Source organism: Lolium rigidum, chromosome 3 (assembly GCF_022539505.1).
Source record: "Lolium rigidum isolate FL_2022 chromosome 3, APGP_CSIRO_Lrig_0.1, whole genome shotgun sequence".
In the NCBI taxonomy this organism is placed as follows: domain Eukaryota; kingdom Viridiplantae; phylum Streptophyta; class Magnoliopsida; order Poales; family Poaceae; genus Lolium; species Lolium rigidum.
In genome coordinates this window covers 362,402,564-362,427,116 of record NC_061510.1, presented here as the reverse complement: position 1 = coordinate 362,427,116, position 24,553 = coordinate 362,402,564, and the positions used below count along the sequence as shown (strand labels likewise).

At 43.2% G+C, this 24,553-nt stretch overlaps 1 protein-coding gene across 1 annotated transcript; it reads right to left on the bottom strand.

Moving 5' to 3' along the window:
* Window positions 1-3,257: 3,257 nt before the first annotated feature.
* Window positions 3,258-7,361, bottom strand: LOC124697320 (ribosomal RNA small subunit methyltransferase E). Its single transcript, XM_047229928.1, has 9 exons — window positions 7,310-7,361; window positions 6,550-6,872; window positions 6,146-6,219; window positions 4,838-4,980; window positions 4,697-4,743; window positions 4,513-4,621; window positions 4,300-4,361; window positions 3,986-4,100; window positions 3,258-3,658 (listed from the first exon to the last, which is right to left on the bottom strand). The coding sequence occupies exons 1-9, from the start codon at window positions 7,359-7,361 to the stop codon at window positions 3,498-3,500; spliced, it is 1,086 nt and encodes a 361-aa protein (XP_047085884.1). The 3' UTR covers window positions 3,258-3,497.
* Between the last annotated feature and the right edge of the window lie 17,192 nt (window positions 7,362-24,553).

Genomic DNA, 24,553 nt, shown 5'->3' with positions numbered 1-24,553 from the left:
AGTTGTTAAAAAAACATAAATCAACTTTAACATCATATTTATGGCCTTTGCTAAATCATGATCCATAAGAGAAAAGATAGTATCATCCATATATCGCAGATAGATATGCCACCACCAGCTAGCCTCTTTTATCCTCGCAATCAGAATATTTGAACAAAATAGGAAACAATAGATTCTCTATAGATTTTGGTGATCCATGACACGGCAATTAAGAGGAAAATGATGCATTACATAAGAGGATACACGTATCACACCCTACGGCGACTTCCAAACAACAAGATGCTACTCGTGTCGCGCTCGGTCGAAACCAAAATCCAGATCGATCCCGTGTGTGATCTGATTTGAGATTCATGCTAGCAGCAGTTCACACGCGCCCATATCCTGAAAATTTGCCCCAAAATTGAATGCTCCCGTGCCAGACTGGACCGTATTCTAGATGCGCCACCCTACTCTTCGTTTGATTAGACATGTGCGAAGCAAGATCATTCGCGACGAGACCACCTACGCCTGACAGCATTCACGGTAGCCTGCTTTCTAGAGACTGTCCTCCTGACGCCCGAGCCTGCCGTCACGTCGTTGCGTTGCGTTGCGGCGGCGGCGTACGGCAGCAGCAGACGCCTGTGGATGCAGGGGCGCCGCCAGAGCGCATGCAGCCGCCGTTCTACTCAACGTGGCGCGCGGCGCACGGCTGACGGCGGCGGTGCCGTTTCCAGCCATGGAGTACGCCGTACGGTGGTTGCCAACACCACGCCGGCCTGTAATCAACACGCATGCACAGACAGGAGTATATATCATGTATTCATGTCACCAAATTTCAAGAACAAGTTCGGTTCGCAAGCTAAACAACAAATCTGCTTGTTCCAATTCTGACGCCAACAATACAATTTTTAACAACTATATACAGTTTGATTTCTCCTTTATCTTTCCTGAGTTGTGGACCGAGTTTTCAAAGTGCACCGTGCACCTCTCATCGTAGGTGCATATGCTCCTGCCATCGGGGAAAAAACTAATTTAAAATATCAAAAGAAATCCCGAAAAAAAATTTCAAGCTTACATCTCGGCATTCTACGTGCACACACCATGTTTCGTGGGAGACGACTTTTTTTGTGTCTCTCGTGAAAAGCTCAATTTTTTGCATTGAAATTTATTTTTTTACACAAAACACAAAAAATAACGGTTTTTTTAATACTTTACGAGCACATAGAACGTCTTTTGTTGGATTTTGTTGACATTTGGAAATTCATTAAAACCCATTTGGTGCAAAAACGTCTTGTTCCGAAATTTTAGGCATAATAAGGTCATCTTGTATATTTGTTATAGAAAGGTTCCAGATATTTTTGCAAGTTTTCGGGCGATGATCAACGGAAGGACAATTACTTTGTGTTTTAGGTTTACTGAAAGTCAAACTTTGTAAAATATTCCCAAATATTTATAAAAAATATCAACATTTACAATATAAAATCTAGAATCATCATAACATGTAATTTCATATTGAATGCATTTGGTATTATATGGATGTTGCCATTTTTTTGATTTTTTTCTCACACTTGATACGACTCTGACTACACCTAAAACATGAAGTAAATAAAAACAGAGGAAGAACTGACGAGCAAGTATGCCACGAGTAAGTACTAGCAGTACTAGCTTTTTTCGAGAATATACCATGAAAATGTGTATCAATTACATAGAAGGGTGTCAAGATGGCAAAGTTTGCGCTACCAAGGGGGCAGCTCCCCAAACACACGCCTACTCTCCGTGCTGCCACGGTACAACGGTCGGATAAAAAAAACAAAGAGAGTGTCACGAAAAAGCTTGGCTAGGCGCAATTGCTCGAACTCCTCTCGCACCTTGTCCCTGATGGCGCCATGCGAAGCCACCGCTCCGTTGAAGACCACGTCGTTCCTGTGCCTCCAAATGAACCAAAAGACCAGGATGATGGCAGTCCACATGTCCCATCTGTGAGCTGTCGGACAAGCCCAGAACATCGACCATTCCAATAGATCGGTGTCTGGGTCCGGGAGCCACTCCTCCTTGCCCCAACACCTAAGAGCACATGCCCAGGTCTCCTGCGCAACCATGCAACCCAGCAGCAAGTGTTGTAAGGTCTCCGGCTCCTGATCACAAAGCGGGCAAGCCGACAGACACGGCAAGCCACAACGTCGAAGCCTATCTGCCATACAACAGCAGTTCTTCGAGGCCAGCCATGCGAAGAACTTGCAACAAATCTGACAGCGAACTGCACTTGTTCCAAATCTGACGCCAACAATACAATTTTTAACAACTATATACAGTTTGATTTCTCCTTTATCTTTCTTGAGTTGTGGATCGAGTTTTCTAAGTGAAATTGTGCGGAAATCCTCTGATCCTATGTGCATATGCTCCTGCCACCGAAAAAAAGCTAATTTAAAATGTCAAAAGAAATCCCGAACAAAATTTTCAAGCTTAGATCTCAGCATTCTACGTGCACACGCCATGTTTCGTGGGAGACGGACCTTTTTTGTGTCTTGTGAAAAGCTTAATTTTTAGCACTAAAATTTATCTTTTTGCACAAAACACAAAGAATAACGGTTTTTTGTGAAAATACTTTACGCGCACATAGAACGTCGAGATATGCCGCGACTTTTTTTCTCAGATTTTTTTGACATTCTGAAATTCATTTAAAACCCATTTGAATAACCAGGAGCATATGCTCCTTGGTGCAAAAACGTCTTGTCCAAAATTTTAGGCATAATATGGTCATGTTGTATATTTGTTATAAAAAATTTCCAGATATTTTTGCAAGTTTTCGGGCGATGACCCAATGGAAGGACAGTTACTTTGTGTTTTAGGTTTACTGAAAGTCAAACTTTGTAAAATATTCCCAAATATTTATAAAAATATCAACATTTACAATATAAAATCTAGAATCACCATAACATATAATTTCATATTGAATGCATTTGGTATTATATGGATGTTGCCATTTTTCTGATTTTTTTTCTCAAACTTGATAAAGTTCGACTCTGACTAAACCTAAAATCGTGAAGTAAATAAAAACAGGGGAATAACTGACGAGCAAGTATGCCACTAGTAAGTGTAGTAGTACTAGCTATCTAGCCTTCCAAAGTTTCCAAGCTTCGGAAAAACAACCTCGAATCTCCACTCTTCCCAACTGAAACATATAGCACATGCTATTTAGCTGGATAGCACGAGCCCAGACGGACAGAGTTTTTTCAGCAGAACGTGACAAAGTTTCCAGTCCTCCTGAAACCACACTCGACAAAACCTATGCCGCCATATAAGGCAATAGAAAATTTAAGTGTATAACATATGATATCCCAGATCCTCTTGACTGATTGTCGACTGCATGCTCTTTGACAGTCCAACTAGAAGCTAAATAGCACTATATTCAATACAAATAATAACCTAAAGCTACATTTTCTGAGGATGGCACATCAATAGTTGTGGACGCAACCAGAGCAAAACAAGCAGCACATGAGTGCCAACTGTTACATCGACTACCTGCATTGCTGTCTTTCCTGTTGACGAGCATCGGACCACAGCATGAGAGCAGATAGGAGTGAAATCGTAGCTGTCTCGACCCGTAGCCTGCATGGCCCAAGACCAACCGGGACCGCACCAGCTGCCTTCAAAACATTTACCTCCTCTTCTGTGAAGTCTGATGAAGTGTGGATACAAAATTAAAACTTGTTAGCACCACTAGAATAATACAGTAATAGCGCTCTTTAATCCTCTGAAAAAAGTAGTTCAATTGTGTGTTCTGGACCTCTAGTAACAGGCTATGATTTTACTACTGTTCATCACCGTCAATTTTTTACTACTGTTCACTAGCTTGCATAGTATAGAGCCATTCCGTTCGCAAAGTACAAGCAGCATATTTGGAATAAGCAAGTTATAAGCATCTATGTGAAAACACCATGCTTATACTGACCAGTGTCACTTTCATTGAAACACTTAGATATGAAACACTCGAGATTTAGGTTACCTCCTTCTGGTCCAATAATTAAAAGCCCACTTTCTTCGTTGCTGGAATTTGGCAAAACAGTTAAAACAGGAGGCGCTTCAGCAGATGCTAAGAAAGCAAGCTTTGACTGTGCCACCTTATAAGAAAAGAGGAAAGAAAGAGTCAATCATGGATGAAATACTGCAAGACAAATTCAGCAGTGAATGGGTTATGGTCTCAGTTTATAAAATCATGTTCTCTACCACAGAAAAGAATCTCAACAGTCAATGGATTAGTAGTATCTAATTGGTTGTAGTGTTACGCATAAAGGTCACAAAGAATGGATGAGTACTTACAACCAGCGAAAGATCATGTATCTGAATTGGAGGCTTCAGTGACATATCGTGTACTCTCTGGCCTAAACAACGCAACAGTAATTGCAGTTAGTTATGCTTGAATTTAAATTTGCACAGACATCATAGTCACAAATGACATGTGGACGCCACATAAATACCATAAAGTCACTCAGCATATGACAGTCCAACAAATAAAAAGATGCTCAGACTCACATTGTTTAACGGCAGCCAACACCAGTCGTTGCAACCTGTCCACTCTATTTTCTGCTATTGTATGACATCTTTCAGTCAAAAGTGGCGTAACACTGGAAGCTCCAAGTTCCTAAATAGGCAAAGGGTAACTGCTTTAGAAGTAGAGAATGGAAAAACAGGACAGCCAAAATTATACATAACATACAGTACATTTCTCTATAAGCCAATCTGCACGACCACCTTTCAACGTCCCTGGCGATTGTAAGTATAGAATAAAATTGTCAAGGAATGGAGTAGAAAACCTTCCTGATGTCCATATTAACTATGAAGAGTTTATGTGACTCACCAAATGCAGCAAAGACATGCCACTGAATTCCTTGAGGAGCAATTAGCCTAGCATTCTCTAATAATTCAACATCTGATCCATTCTTGTCAACCTTTTGTATGGATCCTTCAACTAAGCCACCCGCCCCATCGAATAGTTCAACCCTTCGAAAATTTGATACGAAGTTTCAAGATGTGCATAATTATTTCCATAATCAATAAAAACACATCTAATTATAGTAAATTACACTGAAAGTATACGAAATAGTCCCTCCGATCGGATTTAATTAACGTGGGCACCACCTACATACATGCATGCAGAGGCATCTCTCCGCATCGATTAAACCCGATCGGACGTAGTAGTAGATTACGTAAAATATCATGTCCAAATCTGAAAACGAAGTGAATGGGTCTACATCAGAAGTACAGGAACGAGCAGATTTGGTTGTATATGGTAGGGAAAATATCATGTGCAAACGAGCATTTTTGTGCAAATATTAAAAAAGAAGTGTGAAAACAACTTGTTCAAGCTTTCAAATATCTAGAGAGATATACTGGTAGTTTAATTTATGTTTTGCATTTCATCCTCACTTCAGTGTACTTTTAAGCAAGAGAAAACTGGCATGTTTCAGTGCCTCTCGCTCACCCTCCCCCTAACACTGAAGCTCTGCCAGGAGAACACGGTGCTATGGAGGGCATGGCTGCCACCGGCACACCAAATGACCAAAATGATGTCAATGTGTGTAAAAAACTTGGGCACTTGGCCCGTATATGAAATGGGAAAATGAAAATTCAGGTGGAGAGTTTCCGTCCCCCCTGGGTGACTGTAAAAAAAGTTTGTCTAGTAGAATTTTTTGAAACAGACAAACAGTTACACTTCATTTTCATGAAAGGAGCAGACATGCTTATTTGCACAGATAGTGTCATTCTTCTAGAAAATGATATACTAACATAATGTACTATCTGCACGGGCATACTGGTTAAAGAACTTCTTGAAGTCATTAGATGGGTGTGGTTAGTGCTGTAAATCAAAATGTTTCGGCACGAAAGAGTTTTATCGCATATGAAAAGAAAAAGAAAATCACTAAACTGACCAAGGGGAGCTTCTGATGTGATTTTGAAGCTGACTCTTAGTCTGTGCACTCCCAGGTTCCATGGTATATCAAGAAATGAAAATCTAACAGAATCTACTCTTGAGAAAATTATGCTGGAATTCAGTCAATTTAAACATTCCCCTTATTGGATGCAAGAAACTAGTCTTCGTTATCAAGTACCATTGCATAGAGATCACACAAGGAAGGAAGGAAGAAAGAAATGGAAGCAGCGAGACCTGTCATGGATGCCAAGACGCAACACGCGTGTCATGTGCCAGAACTCGTCGCCTTGGATGCGAACTACCTCACCCTGCGGATTAATACCCACAAGATTTAGCATCAGTATGAAGCCACGGAACACCACAAATCACAAATAACACAAGTGGCCTGCTGGGTCGAATGGCTAAACGAGGTGAGAACAAAAATGTTTCGTGCAGCAGACCTTGTGTTCTCAGTTCTTACTACAACATATACACTGGGAACACGAACGTTCTTGCATCGAGAACAAGCTACCAAGAAAGAAAGAAAAAATCGGTAACCCACCCAGCACGTCCTTGTCGAGAACGAGCGCGCGGCGTTCGACGAAATGCCTACACTAGAAGGAGCGTGAAGGATAACGGGATAGGATAAGCGCGCTTGCCTTGGACGAGGGGAGAGACGGGGAGTGGAACCGCGGCAGGCCTCCGCGAGCCTGGCTGGCCCCGGAAGTGCTGTGCGCTCGCGCGGCAGCGACGAGGAGGCGCCGGAATCTCGGCGGCGGAGGCCGGCGCACCAACGCGGAGAAGTACGAGAAGGTGGCGACGGGTGGCATCGCTGCAGCTGGTGTGTTGTTGCCGCGGCCTGGGTGCGTGCGGACCTGCGCCGCCGCTGGAGGTGGAGGCGCCGGAGGAGGTGGCTTCTGCTTCTCACAGGAGTACAGGACACCGGAGAAGCAGAGAACGATGAGGCAGTTGCAGCTCGCGCCTAGGCAGCAATGGGCTGGGCCTATTGGGTGCTAATGTCTGGCTGGGCTTGGTCAAGAATAAAACCGAGACGCCAGCCTGCGAAATGACCCTGACTTGGAGTTTGGATGCTGCAACTGAACCTGTCACGGATTTTATTGATGCCACATCGTCACCTGCAAAAAAGAAGACCTTGAGCATGACTACGGCCTACGTGCGTCACATGAATCGATCATGGTACGCTCATACTGGATTATACTAGCTCAATGTATGCAGGTGCTAATGTGCTATACCACCTAACTCGTGAGTAGTCTTTTTACCATCTCCTTTAGGGTTCAAGTGCTCCGGCGGCGTCCCTGACACCACCGTGAGATCGGATCGGATCAGAAGTCATCCTTGTCTCTGCTCTCATACAAACTGCCCGGGAGATTCCTTCTCCACCCTTTGATCGTTCCTTACAATCAGTTTTCTCATCTAGAACTGTCTCGACGACGGTTAGGGTTGGAACCATGGTGGAAGCGGCGGCCTCAGAAACCTCCGATCTGATCGGAAGGAAGGACGGGGAAATCGATGATATGTTCTCGCATCTGGAACTCAATGACGACGAACTAGATGATGTCGTTATTGGGACCGAGGAAGCCAAGGTGTATAAGCAAGCAGCTAGGTGGTTGGCGATTGGGAAGGTACTCACAAATCGCTCGTTCAGCTCTGAAGCTCTCTTTGAGAAGATGAAGAGCGTATGGAATCTGGCACGCGATCCTACTTGCCTAGTGATCGAGAACCTTTTTATTTTCTAGATGCACTGCTTGGGAGATTGGAAGAAAGTTGTTCAACAGGGTCCGTGGACCTTTAGAGGCTGGGGTTTGCTCATAGAAGATTATGATGGCATTAGCACACCGGAGAATTTTGTGTTTAGTGGCATGCATGTTTGGGCACAGATTCATGGAGTTCCGGAGCTCTATCGAAAGATTGAGGTGATTTAGCCAGACGGATTGGTAAGGTGAAGGACAGATGAGCCCAAAGTTATTCTTTGAAGGTAACTATGTGCGCATTAGAGTCAGAGTTGATGTGCTTAAACCCTTGATGCGTTTTGTCTCTCTATCACTCCCTGAGGGGAGGAAGAGGTTACCGGTGAAATATGAGAAAGTGCCTTTTTTCTGCAAACGTTGTGGGCTATTAGGCCATGATCATGAGGAATGTGGAGATGGGATTTGGGGAGAGAAACAACTGCAATATGGCACATGGATGTTAGTTGTTCGCAGGGTTAACCACCGGTGCCAACTCCTCATCAGTTTACATCTAGAGCCCCAATGAGAGGTGGACGATCTTGTAGAGGGGAAGGACATTCGCTTGGCCCGAGGAAGAGGTCTTCGAATGATGCTTCACTGGATGATGATGGAGATTTGAAGTCTACTGCAGATAGCCCAATGAAAACCGATCAGATAGAGACTGAAGAGGAGGATGATAATGATTCTAATACCAATACAAGAAGGAAGCTTTCCCTGGAGGATGAAGGGCGCAAGGAGAAGAAGCTGATGGTAACAAGGTCGCTGTTAGCCCTCCTGTACCACCACCCCCACCCCCATATGTGAAAACCAAAGAGAAGAAGCTTAAGAAGAATGTCGGATCCGAAACCCTTTTGGCATCATCGGCGGCCTCCCTCGAGGAGGACCGCCGGGGCCAATGAATCTTCTAAGTTTGAACTGCCGGGGTTGTGGGCGATCCGAGGCAGTTCAAGAAGTGCGCAGCTTGGTACAACTACATCGCCCTAGTTTGGTTTTCCTTTCGGAGACCAAGATATCAGATGTTAAAGCACAGACTTTGAGGTGGAGACTGGGTTTTGATCATGCTTTTGGTGTGAAAAGCAAGGGCCTGAGTGGAGGTCTAGTCTTGTTTTGGAACAGCGATTCTGTAGTGTCGCTGAAATCTTTCTGTCGTTCTCACATTGATGTCCTCATTAAGAATGACGTGATGGGGGAGATTGAGTGGAGATTTACAGGGTTCTATGGTAATCCTGTAAGAACAAAGAGGAAAAGAGACTGGGAGTTGCTACAGTTTCTAAGGAGGGAGTTTGATAATCCGTGGATCTGTGCGGGCGATTTCAATGAAGTGTTGGATGCTACTGAACAGATTGGCGGCAATGAAAGGCAAGAATGGATGATAGAAGGTTTTAGGGAAGCCACAGAGTATTGTCAGTTTTCCGATCTGGGCTTCTCTGGTTTGCCCTACACATGGAGTAATAAACAACAATCCCCTAATAACATCAAAGTCAGATTGGACAAGGCGCTAGGTGATGCTCCTTTCCTGGAGAAGTTTGACAACACATCTGTCCGTCATGTACAAACTACTTCATCCGATCATTGTTGTTTGCTGATTACTGTTAAGAAATCTGACTGGTTGCAAGGTGGTGGAGGTGATAAACCCTTTCGGTATGAGAATATGTGGTGTAAGCATGAGAGGTACAACCAGGTTGTCGAGAATGGTTGGGAGGAAGGTGCTCGAAGTCTGGCCGAGGTAACAGATGAATTGGGCCATATGCAGCATAGTCTGACGGCATGGTCTTGGAACGAGTTTGGGTCAGTTAAGAAGCAACTTAAATCTTTGAGAGGGAAGCTAGATGATTTGAGAGCCACTTCCATCAGGTCGGGCCCGACCAGAGAAGAATGTGACCTCATGAAGAAAATTTCGGACCTCCTAGCAAGGGAGGAGGCGATGATGAAGCAGCGTTCTCGCATTCAATGGTTACAAGAAGGTGATCGTAATACTTCCTTTTTCCATGCAAGAGCACGTGAACGTGCGAGAACAAATAAGATTGTGACGCTGAAGAAACCGGACAGAACGTATATATCACCACAAAGTGAACTGGAATCTTTGGCTACTGAGTTCTATACCAATCTCTTCACGGCACAGGATCATACGTCCCCGGAGATTATTACACAATTCATTCAACCGAAGGTATCAGATATTATGAATGAGCGTCTCTGTGTTCCGATTACTGATATAGAGATTGAAAATGCATTATTCATGATGCACCCAAATAAATCACCAGGGCCAGATGGATTCACGGCTGGTTTTTATATCCGACACTGGAATCTGTTGAAGAAGGATATTTGTAGTGCAGTACGTGCAGTACGGGGGTTCATGGAAGGAGGACAAATGCCTGAGATAGTAAATAACACAACCCTGGTACTTATTCCTAAGGTGAAGCAACCTCAGGATCTCACACAGTACAGACCTATAGCTCTTTGTAATGTGCTCTATAAGATTGTCTCTAAGGTTCTAACGCTCAGACTGCAGCCTATATTGGATGAGCTGATTTCGGAAGAACAAAGTGCTTTTGTACCTGACAGATTGATTGCGGACAATGTTATCACGGCTTTTGAGTGTATCCACTATCTGAAGAAGAAAAAAGGAAAGTCTGGGGTGTATGCACTTAAAGTTGGTATGGCAAAAGCCTATGATAGAGTGGAGTGGTGCTATTTGAGAGCGATTATGCTTAAGATGGGTTTTGCACCGGTCTGGGTGAATTTGATCATGCAATGTGTGGAGTCTGTTTCGTTCTCTGTAAGGATGAATGGCCAGTACTCAGAATATTTTAAACCATCTAGAGGTATAAGGCAAGGTGATCCGATCTCGCCCTATCTCTTTGTCCAATGTTCAGAGGGCTGAGTGCCATGTTGAAGTATAATGGTCAAGCTCATTTGGCTAGAGGAATAAGGGTTGGAGTCCATGCCCCATGGGTGTCCCATCTCCTTTTCACTGATGATTGTATAATATTCTCGCAGGCATCGGCGTTGGGGGCTACCAGATTGCATGCAATATTGGAATCTTATAGACAAGGTCCAGGTCAAATAGTAAATAAAGAGAAGTCGGCCATTTTTCAGCGGTAATTGCACTGAAAAAATGAAGCAGAATGTCCACTCGGCGACATGTATTATATCTGAGGCATTGGGGGAGAAATATCTCGGACTCCCTACTGCCTTGGGACGATCCACGGATTCAGAGTTTGAGCATATTATTACTAAGATAAGGAAGTTGGTAAAAGGGTGGACTCCTAAAACCATGAGCAGCTCGGCGAGGGAAGTGCTAGTAAAAGCCATTTGTCAGGCCATACCCACTTACTCAATGAGCTTATTCAGGTTGTCGAAGAAGCTCTGTAAGAAGATTGAAAGCTGTGTTGCTCGTTTTTGGTGGGGAGGAGATGAAAAGAAGAGGAAGATTCATTGGAAAAAATGGGAGAAAATTGCGATTCCTAAATTTGCTGGGGTAATGGGTTTTAGGGACTTTGAGTTGTTCAACCAAGCTATGTTGGCCAAGCAAGCATGGAGACTGATTGACAGACCGGAGTCCTTGTGTGCTCGAGTGATCAAAGGCAAGTACTTCCATGATAAGGACTTTCTGATGGCAACAAAAAAGCGAAACAGTTCACATATATGGAAAGCTATTTTGTACGACCGTGAAGCTCTGAAAAAGTGTCTTATTAAAAGGGTGGGGGATGGTACCTCGATTAATATCTGAGAAGTTCCCTGGATACCTGCATATATCAAGAAGACACCAGTGGTTAGATTACCTGACTCTGAGGTGGTTAAGGTGAATGAGCTTCTTTGCCCTGATTCAGGCCAATGGAATATGGAGAAGATAAGGGAGAACTTTGTTGAACATGACATCTCGGCCATATGCTCCATTCCGGTTGGTCGGTTCACTGATGATATCTAGGCATGGGATCCTGAGAAGAGCGGGAATTTTACTATCGGGTCGTGCTATAGGCTGCTTGCGACCCAAAATATTAACCAAACTCGAGAATCCTCTTCTGGGGACCGGGCCAATCGTCAGTGGAGAGTGCTCTGGAAGATGTCGGTGTCGCCCAAGGTGAGGTCGTTTTGGTGGAGGGTAGTAAATGGTTTTATTCCATGTCGTCAAATTCTCAAATTCAGGCATATGGATGAGATCTCCTTTTGCAAATCCTGTGGGGCTGAAGAATCCATATTCCATGCGTTTTTTAAGTGTACTTGGGCACGCTTATTCTGGGAAGAACTCAAAAGGATGACCAATATCAAGATTCCTAGTCTACACCCGGATTCATGGGCATCTGATCTCTTGGAAGGGAACATTGTCTCCATCTTAGATGCATGTGTTATTCTATGTGGATGTTGGTCCGTGTGGACAGAGCGGAACGCAGTTTGGCATGGTGAAGGAGGTAGATCTGTGGCGGCGTCAGTGCACTGGGTTTTGGATACAACATTTGACCTTGCGCAGTTGGGGAAGAAGAGGGCACCAAAACCAGCTAAACCACCTGCTAGCTGGAGGAAACCAGAGGATGGTAGCCTCAAAATAAATGTCGATGCTAGCTTCGGGGAGAGTGATAACTCTGGAGCTACTGGCCTTATTGTTCGAAATTCTGAAGGGGCGATGATTCAAGCACAAGCTACATGGACGGAATATGCTGCTAGTCCACTAATCATGGAGGCTAGAGCGATCCAGGAAGGAATTCGCCTTGCTATCGACAGAGGATACCAGACTATTGAAGTTGAATCAGATGAACAGGAAGTGATCAAACTCTTAAATGATCCAGGAGGTCGAAGATCATGCATTGCAAGTATTCAACAGGAAATAGTAGAGCTTAGCGGGTACTTTAGCAAACTTAAGCTGTCTTTTGTAGGCCTATGGATTAACTATAATCCACCATTCCTTTCTGATGTACTGGCCAAAAATTGTAATCCCCCTCCTTGATCAATGAAAGCTCTATGATTCGCAAAAAAAAAGGTGCTAATGTGCTATATATGTTTGTTGCACAATTTTTCACATCTGCAGTAGCCAACAACGCAACATTTTTTTGTTTTATGGGCCAACAATGCAACATTTTTTTTGTTTTATGGGCCAACAACGCAAGACATAGCGGAGGCACAGCAAACACGCACGGCAGCTTCTCTTAGCCCCGCGCTCGTTCCCGTATCATGGCCTTCTTGCTCGCCGTGATCACCACCAGCTGCCGTGACTGATGCAGTGTGGTAGCCGAGTCCTGCACTGCTACTGTTGATGTCGAGGGTAATGCGGTGAAGATGACCTGCGCTGCAGCAGCCATTGTTGGTGATGAGGAAGGCTGGGTGCAGGTGGGCGGGGCGGCCGCCTCAGTCGCGAGCCATCATCTTTGCATCAAAAGGAAGGTCTCGAGCGCACTCTCTCCTTCAAACGTTGGGCTCGAGGGAGATGCTTCCGGTGCCTCGAACGTGACCACCAGGTTAGCACATGCCGTGAGCCCTTCAGATGCATCCGATGTCGTCGTCTTGATCACCGGGAGAGCTTCTGTCGTGCTCGCTTTCCTGACGCTCTTGATGACGGTGGTAACTTGTGCTCGCTTTCCTGACGCTCTTGATGACGGTGGTAACTTGTGTTCGTTCTCCGGTTGATGCTCCTTGCCAGCAGAGCCACTATTCGTCCCTCATCATCGTGAAGTTCGGTTGAGGTCATGGGCCCGTGGCCACACAATTGCAGCGGTGCCAAAAAGATCCTCTCCAAGGTGTTGCGAGCAGTTCAAGGTCAACACCACTTTGAACTCTATCTTTCAGTCCAAGTTTTCCTTAATGTGCATGGAGCTCCTTCAGCTGATTGACATGTGTATCGAGGAGGCGTCTCGCCCTCTTTGTGAAGAGGTGGTAGCTCTCTAGATGTTGTTGGCGTGTGTTGGTGATTCTTTGGAGCCTACTGACTTGCTAAGGCATACCCTTCTGATGGTTTGGGGTTCGCCAAAGAGCACAAGACGTCGGTAGTTGAGGAAGAGCATCTCGACGGGTGTTTCTCTCCTTGTGGGTCGTCGTTGCTGCTTGATGTGTCGGCTGCCTCTTAACGTGAGGGCATGGACATGATCTTGGCTTAGGCGCTTGACTTTGCGAAGAGTGATAATGTCGACGCGTCGGTCTCTCTCTTACCCGAGTCTAGTAGGTAGGTGGTTTCTATAGGTGACGGGATTTCTAAGTCAGGTGTCTTGACACCTATGCCCAATCGTCGCTAGAGAGGTCTGCGATTTCTCGCCACCTTGGCTCGTTCGTGTTGCCTTGTGGTCTTTTGGGTTGGATAGAGTGGGTGTGGTCCTGTTGGCTTGGCCATGTTGTTGTTGTCAACAGTTGGTCATCTTCACCGCATCACCCTCGACGTCAATAATAGCAGTGCAGGACTCGGCAGCCAGTGGCGTCAAAGGGGCCAACTCTTCATCTTCACTATCCTCGACTTCCAAATATTTTTGTCTCCGTTTAAAAAAATATGATGAAAACAACTGAACAAACCAGCCTCACCCACGTACGACAACCTGAGCTCATCGGTAGTCTTATTCACAGTGCAAGCATAAGATTCTAAATGAGTGACTCGCAAGGCACTCTCGGGTACTTGAAGGCTAACTCTGCGTCATGGCCTTCCAAACCCCATCATCACCATCTTTAATTCGAAAGGTTTTTAGATAAACAAATGTAGACTTTTCAATGATGCGTAGCCAGAAATTATCCTATGAAATGGACTCCATTGGATTGCAATTCTCAAACCAAACAAGATGTGTAGGAAAATATTGTAAGGATTACGGTGCTCCAAAAATGACCATCACAGTGGCGGAACTAGGCTTTACTACATTCTGAATGAACTATAATACTACTTACACCGCTTTTCCATCATACACAAATAATAAGAAGGTACAATCTGATTCGGGCTTCCTTAATTATCTGTCTAAGGGCTGCCTCCCTCCCCACCCAGCCGTCGCCTCCCTCCGCACCCAGCCGCCGCCTCCCTCCCCACCTGACCCCTCCCTGCTGTGCCGCCCCTCCACCCTCCACCACCGTCCCCTCCCTCCCCCTCTCCTCCCTCCCCACCCGATCTTCGCCCCGGGTCGTCTCGCGCGAGGTGGCTCTGGGCGACGACCCAAACCCTAGAAAGGGCAGCTGATCTTTCCCCGGCCACTGCCGCTGTCGGGGTCGGCGGTGGCGGCCGCGCCTGGCAGCCACAGGCAGGGGCGGTGGTGGCGTGCCCATGGACTTCCCTTCACGCGGAGGCGGGGTCTTTCAGGGGCGGCGACAGTGGACGGCGGGTCTGGTGGTAGTGGCCTTCGGCTACATCACGTGGATCATGGCGGGGGACACGGTGGTGTGGCGGAACTCGGCGGGGCGGAAGGGCGGCAGCGGGACCGGGCGGCAGTGGCAAGGTACATGGTCGCGAGGCGGCGACAATGAGGCTCGGCCAGGCTATCCTGGCAGGCAGCAGCCGACCATCTCTGCGTCGTGGGCGTGCGTAGCCGCTAACCCGATGGCTGCCGGCCTCCACCGGCCAAGTTGGAGGAGGAAGATGGACCGTGGTTCCCAGTCATGGCGGCGGTGTGGGGCCGTCCGTTCCGGCTTTCATGGTGGTGGTCCTAGGGTTCTTCTTTCGTGAAGATGAAGACATTCCGGATGCCGATCTTTCTTCATCTAGCCGGAGTGATGAGTTCCAGAAGGCTCCGATATCGAATGGAACAGTGCATCTTTTGCCTGGAGTTCACCGGTTTGGATGGTATTCGGTTGCACGCACCTATGCTTTTATTTGGACCGTTTGGTTTCGGAGGAAGCGGCATGAAGCTCTGCTCCGAGTTGACATCAAGTGACTTTTGGTCCATGGTGAAGTCAGAAGCAGAGAATATCGTGAAGCGGGATTGGGGGATTAACTAAAGAAGGTCCAAGTCTTCGCGATGTTGAGAAACTTGCTTGGTGTTCTGGGATTCGTAGCAGTGGTATAAAAGTGGGGGCGGCAGCACAGGTGAATTTCAGAATCCTACCTTTCAGGGTGAAAAAGCCAAGGTCTAGCCTTAACTGGTTGTGTCTAGCAATGACCTTGTTGGAGGCATTGTTTTGAGAGCGGGGACTATCTTTAGGGTGAAAACCTAAGATCTTTGATCGGACGTTGCTTTTGGAGAGTCTATATTTCAGGTGTTGTCTTTGTGGTGGATGTATTGCTATTGCTAGACCTGGGATACTGTGGCGGAACTTTTATTTCTTAGTTTACTTTTCTCTTTTTTGGCTGTGTGCATCCTTACTGCTATTAGGGTGTTGCGTTGTTGCAGAGGCTGAGTGTAATTGGTATGTTTTGATATTAATATATTCCCTTTAAAAAGAAAAAAGAAGAAGGTACAATCTAGTTAACAAACAGGCACCCCGCACCCCAGCAAATGATATCAGGGCGAGGGAAATCTAGGACAAACTACTAGCTATCTAACACTTCATACACTCTATAATTATAAATTTAGTTATGTATTAAGTTCATGCACTAAGATACATTTACTAAGATTTGTAGATATTTAAGAATATCGTGGGAAACAATACATATAAATAAACTATAATACATTAGGAGGTCTGATTTACTTGTCCAGTAATGTGATACTATTAGTGAAATTCATTGTAAAAATATAGTTTCCTAGACATACCAAACATAAAAACTATTTTTGTGATGAAATAGATACTTAGTTCAACACTATAAAATATATTGATAACCATAAATATGAAAATATATTCGTAATTACTCTAATGGACATGAAAAATGCATTATTTATAACATATTGATGGAGTATAAATAAAAATAAAGTGAGCATATACTCCCATGTGTCAAAACACTACTCCCCTAACTACATACTTTTAATATCAATATTATTTACAAAAAAAAGTAATAAAGTTCTGTACAAAAAGATGATAATTTTTTGCGTTGCTTTAGTCCTACAAAATGGATTGGTTGATTTAGATGTTCATGCACTCCTTACTATGACAATGTATCTTAACTCAATCTTTCTATTCTAGAAGAGACTGAAATTTTGAATCAGTAACATCCTCTAGCCACTGTCGTTAAGGAATTGGTAGCAGTCAGGCATGATTAAGTCCTCAGCCATGTCACCATCATTGTTCTTCTCCGTGTTGTAGACTGGCATGATTAAGTCCTCAGCCACGCTGGTCATACGTGCTACTGTGCGCCGTTGCTGGTTTGGGGCACTACGTGAAGAGGTTGTGTTGATTAATCTATGCTTTTGTCATCATAATGATCAAGATTATGTCAATCCATTCATTTCAAATAAGTTATCTGGTTACTTAGTCTTTAATTTTATGCTCTCATGAGATGGAAAAGGATTTGTTCGTCTAGTTTGCACCGCAAGTATTCTATGTTCACATTTTTAACTTTTATGGAAAACTTCATGTTAACAATATAGATTACTTGTGCATGATGACTACAAGTCAAGGAAGAAATTTTTGATATACATGCTGAAAGTGCATGGAGCCTCCATGTGTGGTTTTGGTAATTAATGACAATCCTTATTGACTAATGTTTGCATTGAGTTATATTTGTAGGAGTTGTCCATAGGCAATGCTTGAACCATATGTTGGCTTCAACGTTGCAATAAGAAGAAATTGATGAAGAATATCAAGTGTCAAGTATGTCTTGAAGATGAAGATGAAGTGAGCCCTCTAGTTTATCTTCAAGACATCAACATGATGAAGAATGAAGAAATAAAGTGCAAGTTCAAGATGAGACAACTCGAAGAGATCATATGCTTGAAGCTTGTCATCCATATTGTGATCATGGATATGTGAATATGCACCGAAGAAGAAGCTCTCCCATAGTGGATTATGGGGGACCAATTTGCAAGACTTCGTTAAGCAAGCATAATCAAGAAAGGCGTTCCATCTTGTTGCGGTCAAGTTGTCATCATCTAGTTTAAGTGGAACGCGCAAGGTTAAGGTTTTCTCTTGATAGGGTTTTTTTCTTACCGGTCTCAAGGTGTAGTTGGAAACTGGTTTTTAGTTTAGTTGTTGTACTATCAAGAGGGCTCTCGAGTGAGTAACTCGGTCGTATACTTCGGAGAGCTTAAACCTTTGCATCCTTGCATCATCTTTCTTGGTTGTTATTTGGATCTTATCCATTTGGTGTTTTAGAGCTTGTGGTTATTTCCAAGTAAAGCTCTAAATTATCGAAAATGGATTCCGCATGAAATACTTGTTGCGTTTTCGATATTGGAGTTTTTCCCAGTTTTTTTGTAGTGAGAGGTTTCACCTATAAATTCTTGGAAAAATCTACCCGAATTGTTCTTAAGATTTTCACTCTTTGTGGGGTAGCTCTTGTCATTCTCTTTACAACAAAATTGGTTTCACCTATATCCGAGTTTTCTAACTCAAGTTGTTGCATTTTCCATATTGGAGGTGTTACCGGGTTGTATCTTATAGATAGGTTAAACCTTTTCCCATTTATTTATATCCTCCCTTATTTCACTATGATGGTTCCCTGCATGGTCTTCTAGAGCTTGTTACTATCTTCAAAATCGAGCCCAAGATCATTAAAATTGGAGTCCGGATGCTCAAGTTATGCTCATTCTCGTTTTGGTGTTTCTAAAGTTTTCGAGGGGGGTAATCCGGTCCGGGTACAAAATATCCGGCCCCCTTACTGTGAGCAGTTCCTTTAAGTTCTTAGCCATTTTTCGAACCCGAGGGGCGGATAATCCAGCCCGGGAGGTCCCAAACGGTCATATTTCATTGGGAGGGGGTATATAAGACCCCCTTCTCTCTCCTTGGGCTGGTTGCTTCTTCCACTCTCGATCTCTCTATTCCATTGTTGACCTTGAGAAGCTTCCTCTCCCTCTAATCTCTCCATGATTCTTGCACCTATTTGAGGGAAAAGAGAGAGGAGATCCAGATCTACATCTTGATCAATCAAATCCACTAGATCTAGATCTTGGAGAAATTTGGTGTTCCTCCTCTTATTTGTTCTTCCTCTCTTATTCCCCAATAGCTTTTGTAACTTTTTTGGAATTTGAGAGAGAAGGACTTGAGCATCTTAGTGGTGTTCTTGCCATTGCATTTGATGCATCGGTTTGTGTTCTCCACGGTGATTCGTGGAAGTGAAAGCAAGAAAGTTGTTACTCTTGGGTTCTTGGAACCTAGATGGATTTGAGGCCTTTGTGGTGATTTGTTGGGAGCCTCCGATTAAGTTGTGGATGTGTGCCCCAAGCTTTGTGTAAGGCCCGGTTTCCTCCTCGAAGGAAATCCCTTAGTGTAACCGTGACCTATGTCTTTGTGGTGAGTGATACGTCCAATTTGCATCACTATTTTATATCACAATTTGCTGTTATTCATTGATATATTTCATATTGGGACACAATACTTATGTTATTTCATCTATTTTGCATGTTTCATGATTATTTGGAGATCGAGCACCGGAGCCAGGATTCTCGCTGGAAAAAGCACCGTCGGGATGCGATATTTCGGAAGATCAACTCGTGGAAGGAAGTTTTACGTAAAATCCTATTTTTCCAGATGACGGAGGAAGCCAGAAGGGGGAGCCAGCTGGACCCAGGGTGGGCCCACACCATAGGGTGGCGCAGCCCATGGCCTGGCCGCGCCACCATGTGGTGTGGGGCCCCCTCGGCCTCTTTCGCGTCCTTTTCTTCGCGAAACCCTTCGTCCCGAAGACCTAAGCCACAGAGGAATCCTCACGAAGGGTTACAGGCCGCTCTCCGGGGCGGAGAACACCAGAGAGAAAAGAGCTCTCCGGCGGGCAGGAATCCGCCGGGGAAATTCCCTCCCGGAGGGGGAAATCGACGCCATCGTCACCGCCATCGAGCTGGACATCATCTCCATCACCATCATCATCATCTCCACCATCATCACCGCCATCTCCACCGCTGGACATCGTCACCGCTGTAGCAATTTGGGTTTGATCTTGATTGTTTGATAGGGGAAACTCTCCCGATATCGATTTCTACTTGTTGTTTATGCTATTGAGTGGAACCATTGAACCAAGGTCTATGTTCAGATTGTTATTCATCATCATATCACCTCTGATCATGTTCCATATGATGTCTCGTGAGTAGTTCGTTTAGTTCTTGAGGACATGGGTGAAGTCTAATTGTTAGTAGTGAACTATGGTTGAGTAATATTCAATGTTATGATATTTAAGTTGTGGTGTTATTCTTCTAGTGGTGTCGTGTGAACGTCGACTACACGACACTTCACCATTTATGGGCCTAGGGGAATGCATCTTGTACTCGTTTGCCAATTGCGGGGTTGCCGGAGTGACGTAAACCTAAACCCCCGTTGGTATATCGATGCAGGAGGGATCGCAGGATCTCGCAGTTTAAGGCCGTGGTTAGATTTATCTTAATTACTTTCTTGTAGTTGCGGATGCTTGCAAGGAGTATAATCACAAGTATGTATTAGTCCTAGGAAGGGCGGTACATTAGCATAGGTTCACCCACACAACACTTATCAAAACAATGAAGATTAATCAATCGTATGTAGCGAAAGCACTAGACTAAAATCCCGTGTGTCCTCGAGAACGTTTGGTCATTATAAGTAAACAAACCGGCTTGTCCTTTGTGCTAAAAAGGATTGGGCCACTCGCTGCAATTATTTCTCTCGCATTTTACTTACTCGTACTTTATTCATCCGTTACATCAAAACCCCCCGAATACTTGTTTGTGAGCATTTACGGTGAATCCTTCATCAAAACCGTCTCGTCAACACCTTCTCGCTCCTCGTTGGGATCGACATTCTTACTTATCGAAGATACTACGATACACCCCCTATACTTGTGGGTCATCAAGACTATTTTCCGGCGCCGTTGTCGGGAGTGAAGCGCTATTGGTAAGCGGAATTGGTAAGGAAAACCTTTACCGTTTGTGCTGATTTTATTTCTTCCTCGCTCGTTATAAGTCATTATGGAGAGATCTTCTCTTCAATTTCTATTTGGGAAATCTACTACTACCGCAACGGTAGTGGATGAGGCGCCAGGTGAGGAAGTAATACCATATAAAATACCTACGAAAATTATTGAACATGTTATGGATAACCGCTATGAAGGGGATGGAACCGTCCATCCCGGTGATCATTTACTGTTTTTGCATGAATTATGCGGGTTATTCAAATGTGCAGTATTGCTATGAATGAAGTTAGGAAGAAACTATTCTCTATATCGTCGTCCGGTAAAGCGGCGCATTGGTATAAATTGTCGAAGAATGGTGATTCTCTTGATCGGGAGGACATTGTGCCTTTATTCTATTCCAAATTTTATCCTCCAAGTGAAATTCACAAAGATAGGAACCGCATATATAATTTCTGGCCTCATGATGGAGAGAGTATTGCCCAAGCTTGGGGGAGATTGAAGTCTTTAATGCTCAAATGCCCCATTCATGAGCTCCCCGGTAATGTTATTATTGATAATTTCTATGCAAGACTTTCTTTTCAAGACAAGACCTTGCCGGATACTTCTTGTTCTGGATCATTTACACGCAATAAAGAAGAGTTTAAAAGGGACCTTCTTGATCGGATCCAAGAAAATACTGAAGGTTGGGAGAACGACAAAGATAGAGAATCATGTATAATTTATGATTATAAATGCATTGAAGCTTTTATGGATACCGATACATTTCGTAATATGAGTGCTACATATGGTCTTGATTCTCAAGTTGCCGCAAACCTTTATAAAGCTTTTGCCTCTCATTATGAATTGCCTAAGAAGAATTTTGATAAGTATCATGAACCGTATAAAGATAAAATTGATCCATCTATTAATAAATGTGTTGTAGTTGAAACTGCCGATCGTGTTATTCCCGAAGCTTATATTGAAAAAACTCCTTTTCCCGCTAAAATGAAAGAGTACTCGTTATAAATAGTGCGGTTCATAAAAGTGAAAAGAAACCTAGAGAACCCGAAGAACAAATAAAAGTTGAACCTCGTCGTTGCAATAGTTAAAGATCTTGTGACCGAAAATGTTGAGGATGGTCATATTATTTTCTCGTGAAGATGCTTCTAATATTGTTTCACATCCTAATAAACCCAAACAAGCTAGTGTTCCTATGCTATCTCGTTAAAATTGGTGATCATTGCTATTATGGTTTATGTGATATTGGTGCAAGTGTTAGTGCTATACCTTATGAGCTTTACACGGAGATTATGCACGAAATTGATTCTTGTGAACTTGAAGATATTGATGTGGTTATTCAGTCTGGCTAATAGAGAAACTATTTCACCAATTGGTATTGTTCGAGATGTGGAAGTTCTATGTGGTAAGATTAAATATCCTGCCGACTTTTTGGTACTTGGTTCTCGCTGCTAGTGATTATTGTCCTATCATTTTTGGTAGACCTTTTCTAAATACTTGTGGAGCTATTATAGATTGCAAGAAAGAGAAAATTTTGACTAAATTTGCTGGTGAATCTTATGAGTTTAACTTCTCTAAATTTACTAAAACTCCTTATAAAGCTGATTTGCCTAGTAATGATTTTAAAATGGAGCAAGTGTGCATCTATTGTTCTTGTTCCTAATAATCCTTTGCAGAGAACATCCGGAGGATAGCGAGAGTGAAGTTTTTAGGAAAGAAAGAGAGGAGCTTGAGGAGATTTTTCTTCGCCAACCTATTCTCAAGCATGATTTACCTAGTGGAAGACTTGGGTACAACACCGCCACCAAAGGAAGATCCTGTTTTTGATTTAAAGCCTTTGCCTCGATAATCTTAAATATGCTCATATTGATGATAAGAAAATATATCCCGTTATTATTAGTTCTAAGCTTACGTAGTTTGAAGAAGAAAGATTATTGCAAATATTGAAGAAACACCGAGGTGCTATTGGCTATACTCTTGATGACTTGAAGGGGATTTCTCCCTCTATTTGCCAACATGCCATTAATATGGAAGATGATGCGAAGCCCGTTGTTGAACCTCGCCGTCGTCTAATTCCCAAGATGAAGGATGTGGTAAGAAATGAGGTATTACGACTTCTTGAAGCTGGTATTATATATCCTATTGCCGATAGTAGATGGGTTAGTCCCGTGCATTGTGTTCCTAAGAAAGGAGGAATGACTCGTTGTGCCTAATGATAATGATGAGCTCATACCTCAAAGAGTAGTTGTAGGGTATAGAATGTGCATTGATTATCGAAAAGTTAATAAAGTTACTAAGAAAGATCATTACCCTTTACCATTTATTGATCAAATGCTAGAAAGGTTATCTAAAAATACTCATTTTTGCTTTCTTGATGGTTATTCCGGGTTTTCACAAATTGTCGTTAAAGCTAAAGATCAAGAGAAAACCACTTTTACTTGTCCCTATGGAACTTATGCTTATAGGCGTATGCCTTTTGGTTTATGTAATGCTCCTGCTACTTTTCAAAGATGCATGTCCGCTATTTTTCATGGCTTTTGTGAGAGTATTGTGGAAGTATTCATGGATGATTTTTCTCGTCTACGGGAATTCTTTTGATAGTTGCTTGCGAAACCTTGATAAAGTTTTGCAGTAGATGTGAAGAAACTAACCTTGTTCTTAATTGGGAGAAATGCCACTTTATGGTTAATGAAGGAATTGTATTGGGACATAAAATTTCTGAGAGAGGTATTGAAGTTGATAGAGCTAAAGTTGAAGCTATTGAGAAGATGCCCTATCCGAGGGATGTTAAAGGTATTCGTAGTGTTCTTGGTCATGTTGGGTTTTATAGGAGATTTATTAAAGATTTCTCCAAGATTTCAAAACCTCTTACTAATCTTCTTCAAAAAGATGTACCTTTTGTTTTTGATGATGATTGTAAGGAAGCTTTTGAAACTCTAAAGAAAGCCTTAACAACTCGCTCCTATAGTTGAACCTCCCGATTGGAATTTACCTTTTGAAATTATGTGTGATGCTAGTGATTTTGTCTGTAGGCGCTGTTCTTGGACAGCGAGTAGATAAAAAATTAAATGTTATTCATTATGCTAGCAAGACTCTTGATGCTGCTCAAAGAAATTATGCTACTACCGAAAAAGAATTGTTAGCCGTAGTCTTTGCTTGTGATAAATTTAGATCTTATATTGTTGATTCAAAAGTTACAATTCATACCGATCATGCTGCAATTAGATACCTTATGACAAAGAAAGATGCTAAGCCGAGGCTTATTAGATGGGTACTTCTTTTGCAAGAATTTGATTTACATATTGTAGATAGGAAAGGTGCTGATAATCCTGTTGCCGATAATTTGTCTAGATTGGAAAATATTGCTTATGATCCTGTTCCTGTTAATGATAGTTTTCCAAATGAACAATTTGCTGTAATAAAGGTGAGCTCGCGAGACAGTCCTTGGTATGCTGATTATGCTAACTTTATTGTTTCCAAGTACTTGCCTCCAACCTTTTCAGCTCAGCAGAGGAGGAAATTCTTTTATGACTTGAGGCATTATTTCTGGGATGACCCACACTTATATAAAGAAGGAGTGGATGGTATTATGCGAAAGTGTGTTCCCGAATATGAACAACAAGAGATATTGAGTAAATGTCATGGCAGTGCTTATGGAGGACATCACGCCGGAGATAGAACCGCGCAAAAGGTTCTACAATCAGGTTTTTATTGGCCAACTCTCTTCAAAGATGCAAGGAAGTTTATTTTATCTTGTGATGAATGTCAAAGGGTTGGTAATATCTCCAGTACGCAATGAAATGCCTATGAATTATACTCTTGTTATTGAACCGTTTGATTGTTGGGGATTTGACTTCATGGGACCTTTTCCTCTTCAGAAGGTAACACGCATATACTTGTTGCCGTTGATTATGTTACTAAATGGGTGGAAGCCATACCTACAAAAAGTGTTGATGGTGAGACCTCTTTAAAAATGCTTTTAGATATTATTTTTCCTAGATTTGGAGTACCTAGATATATTATGACTCGATGGAGGTTCTCATTTTATTCATGGAG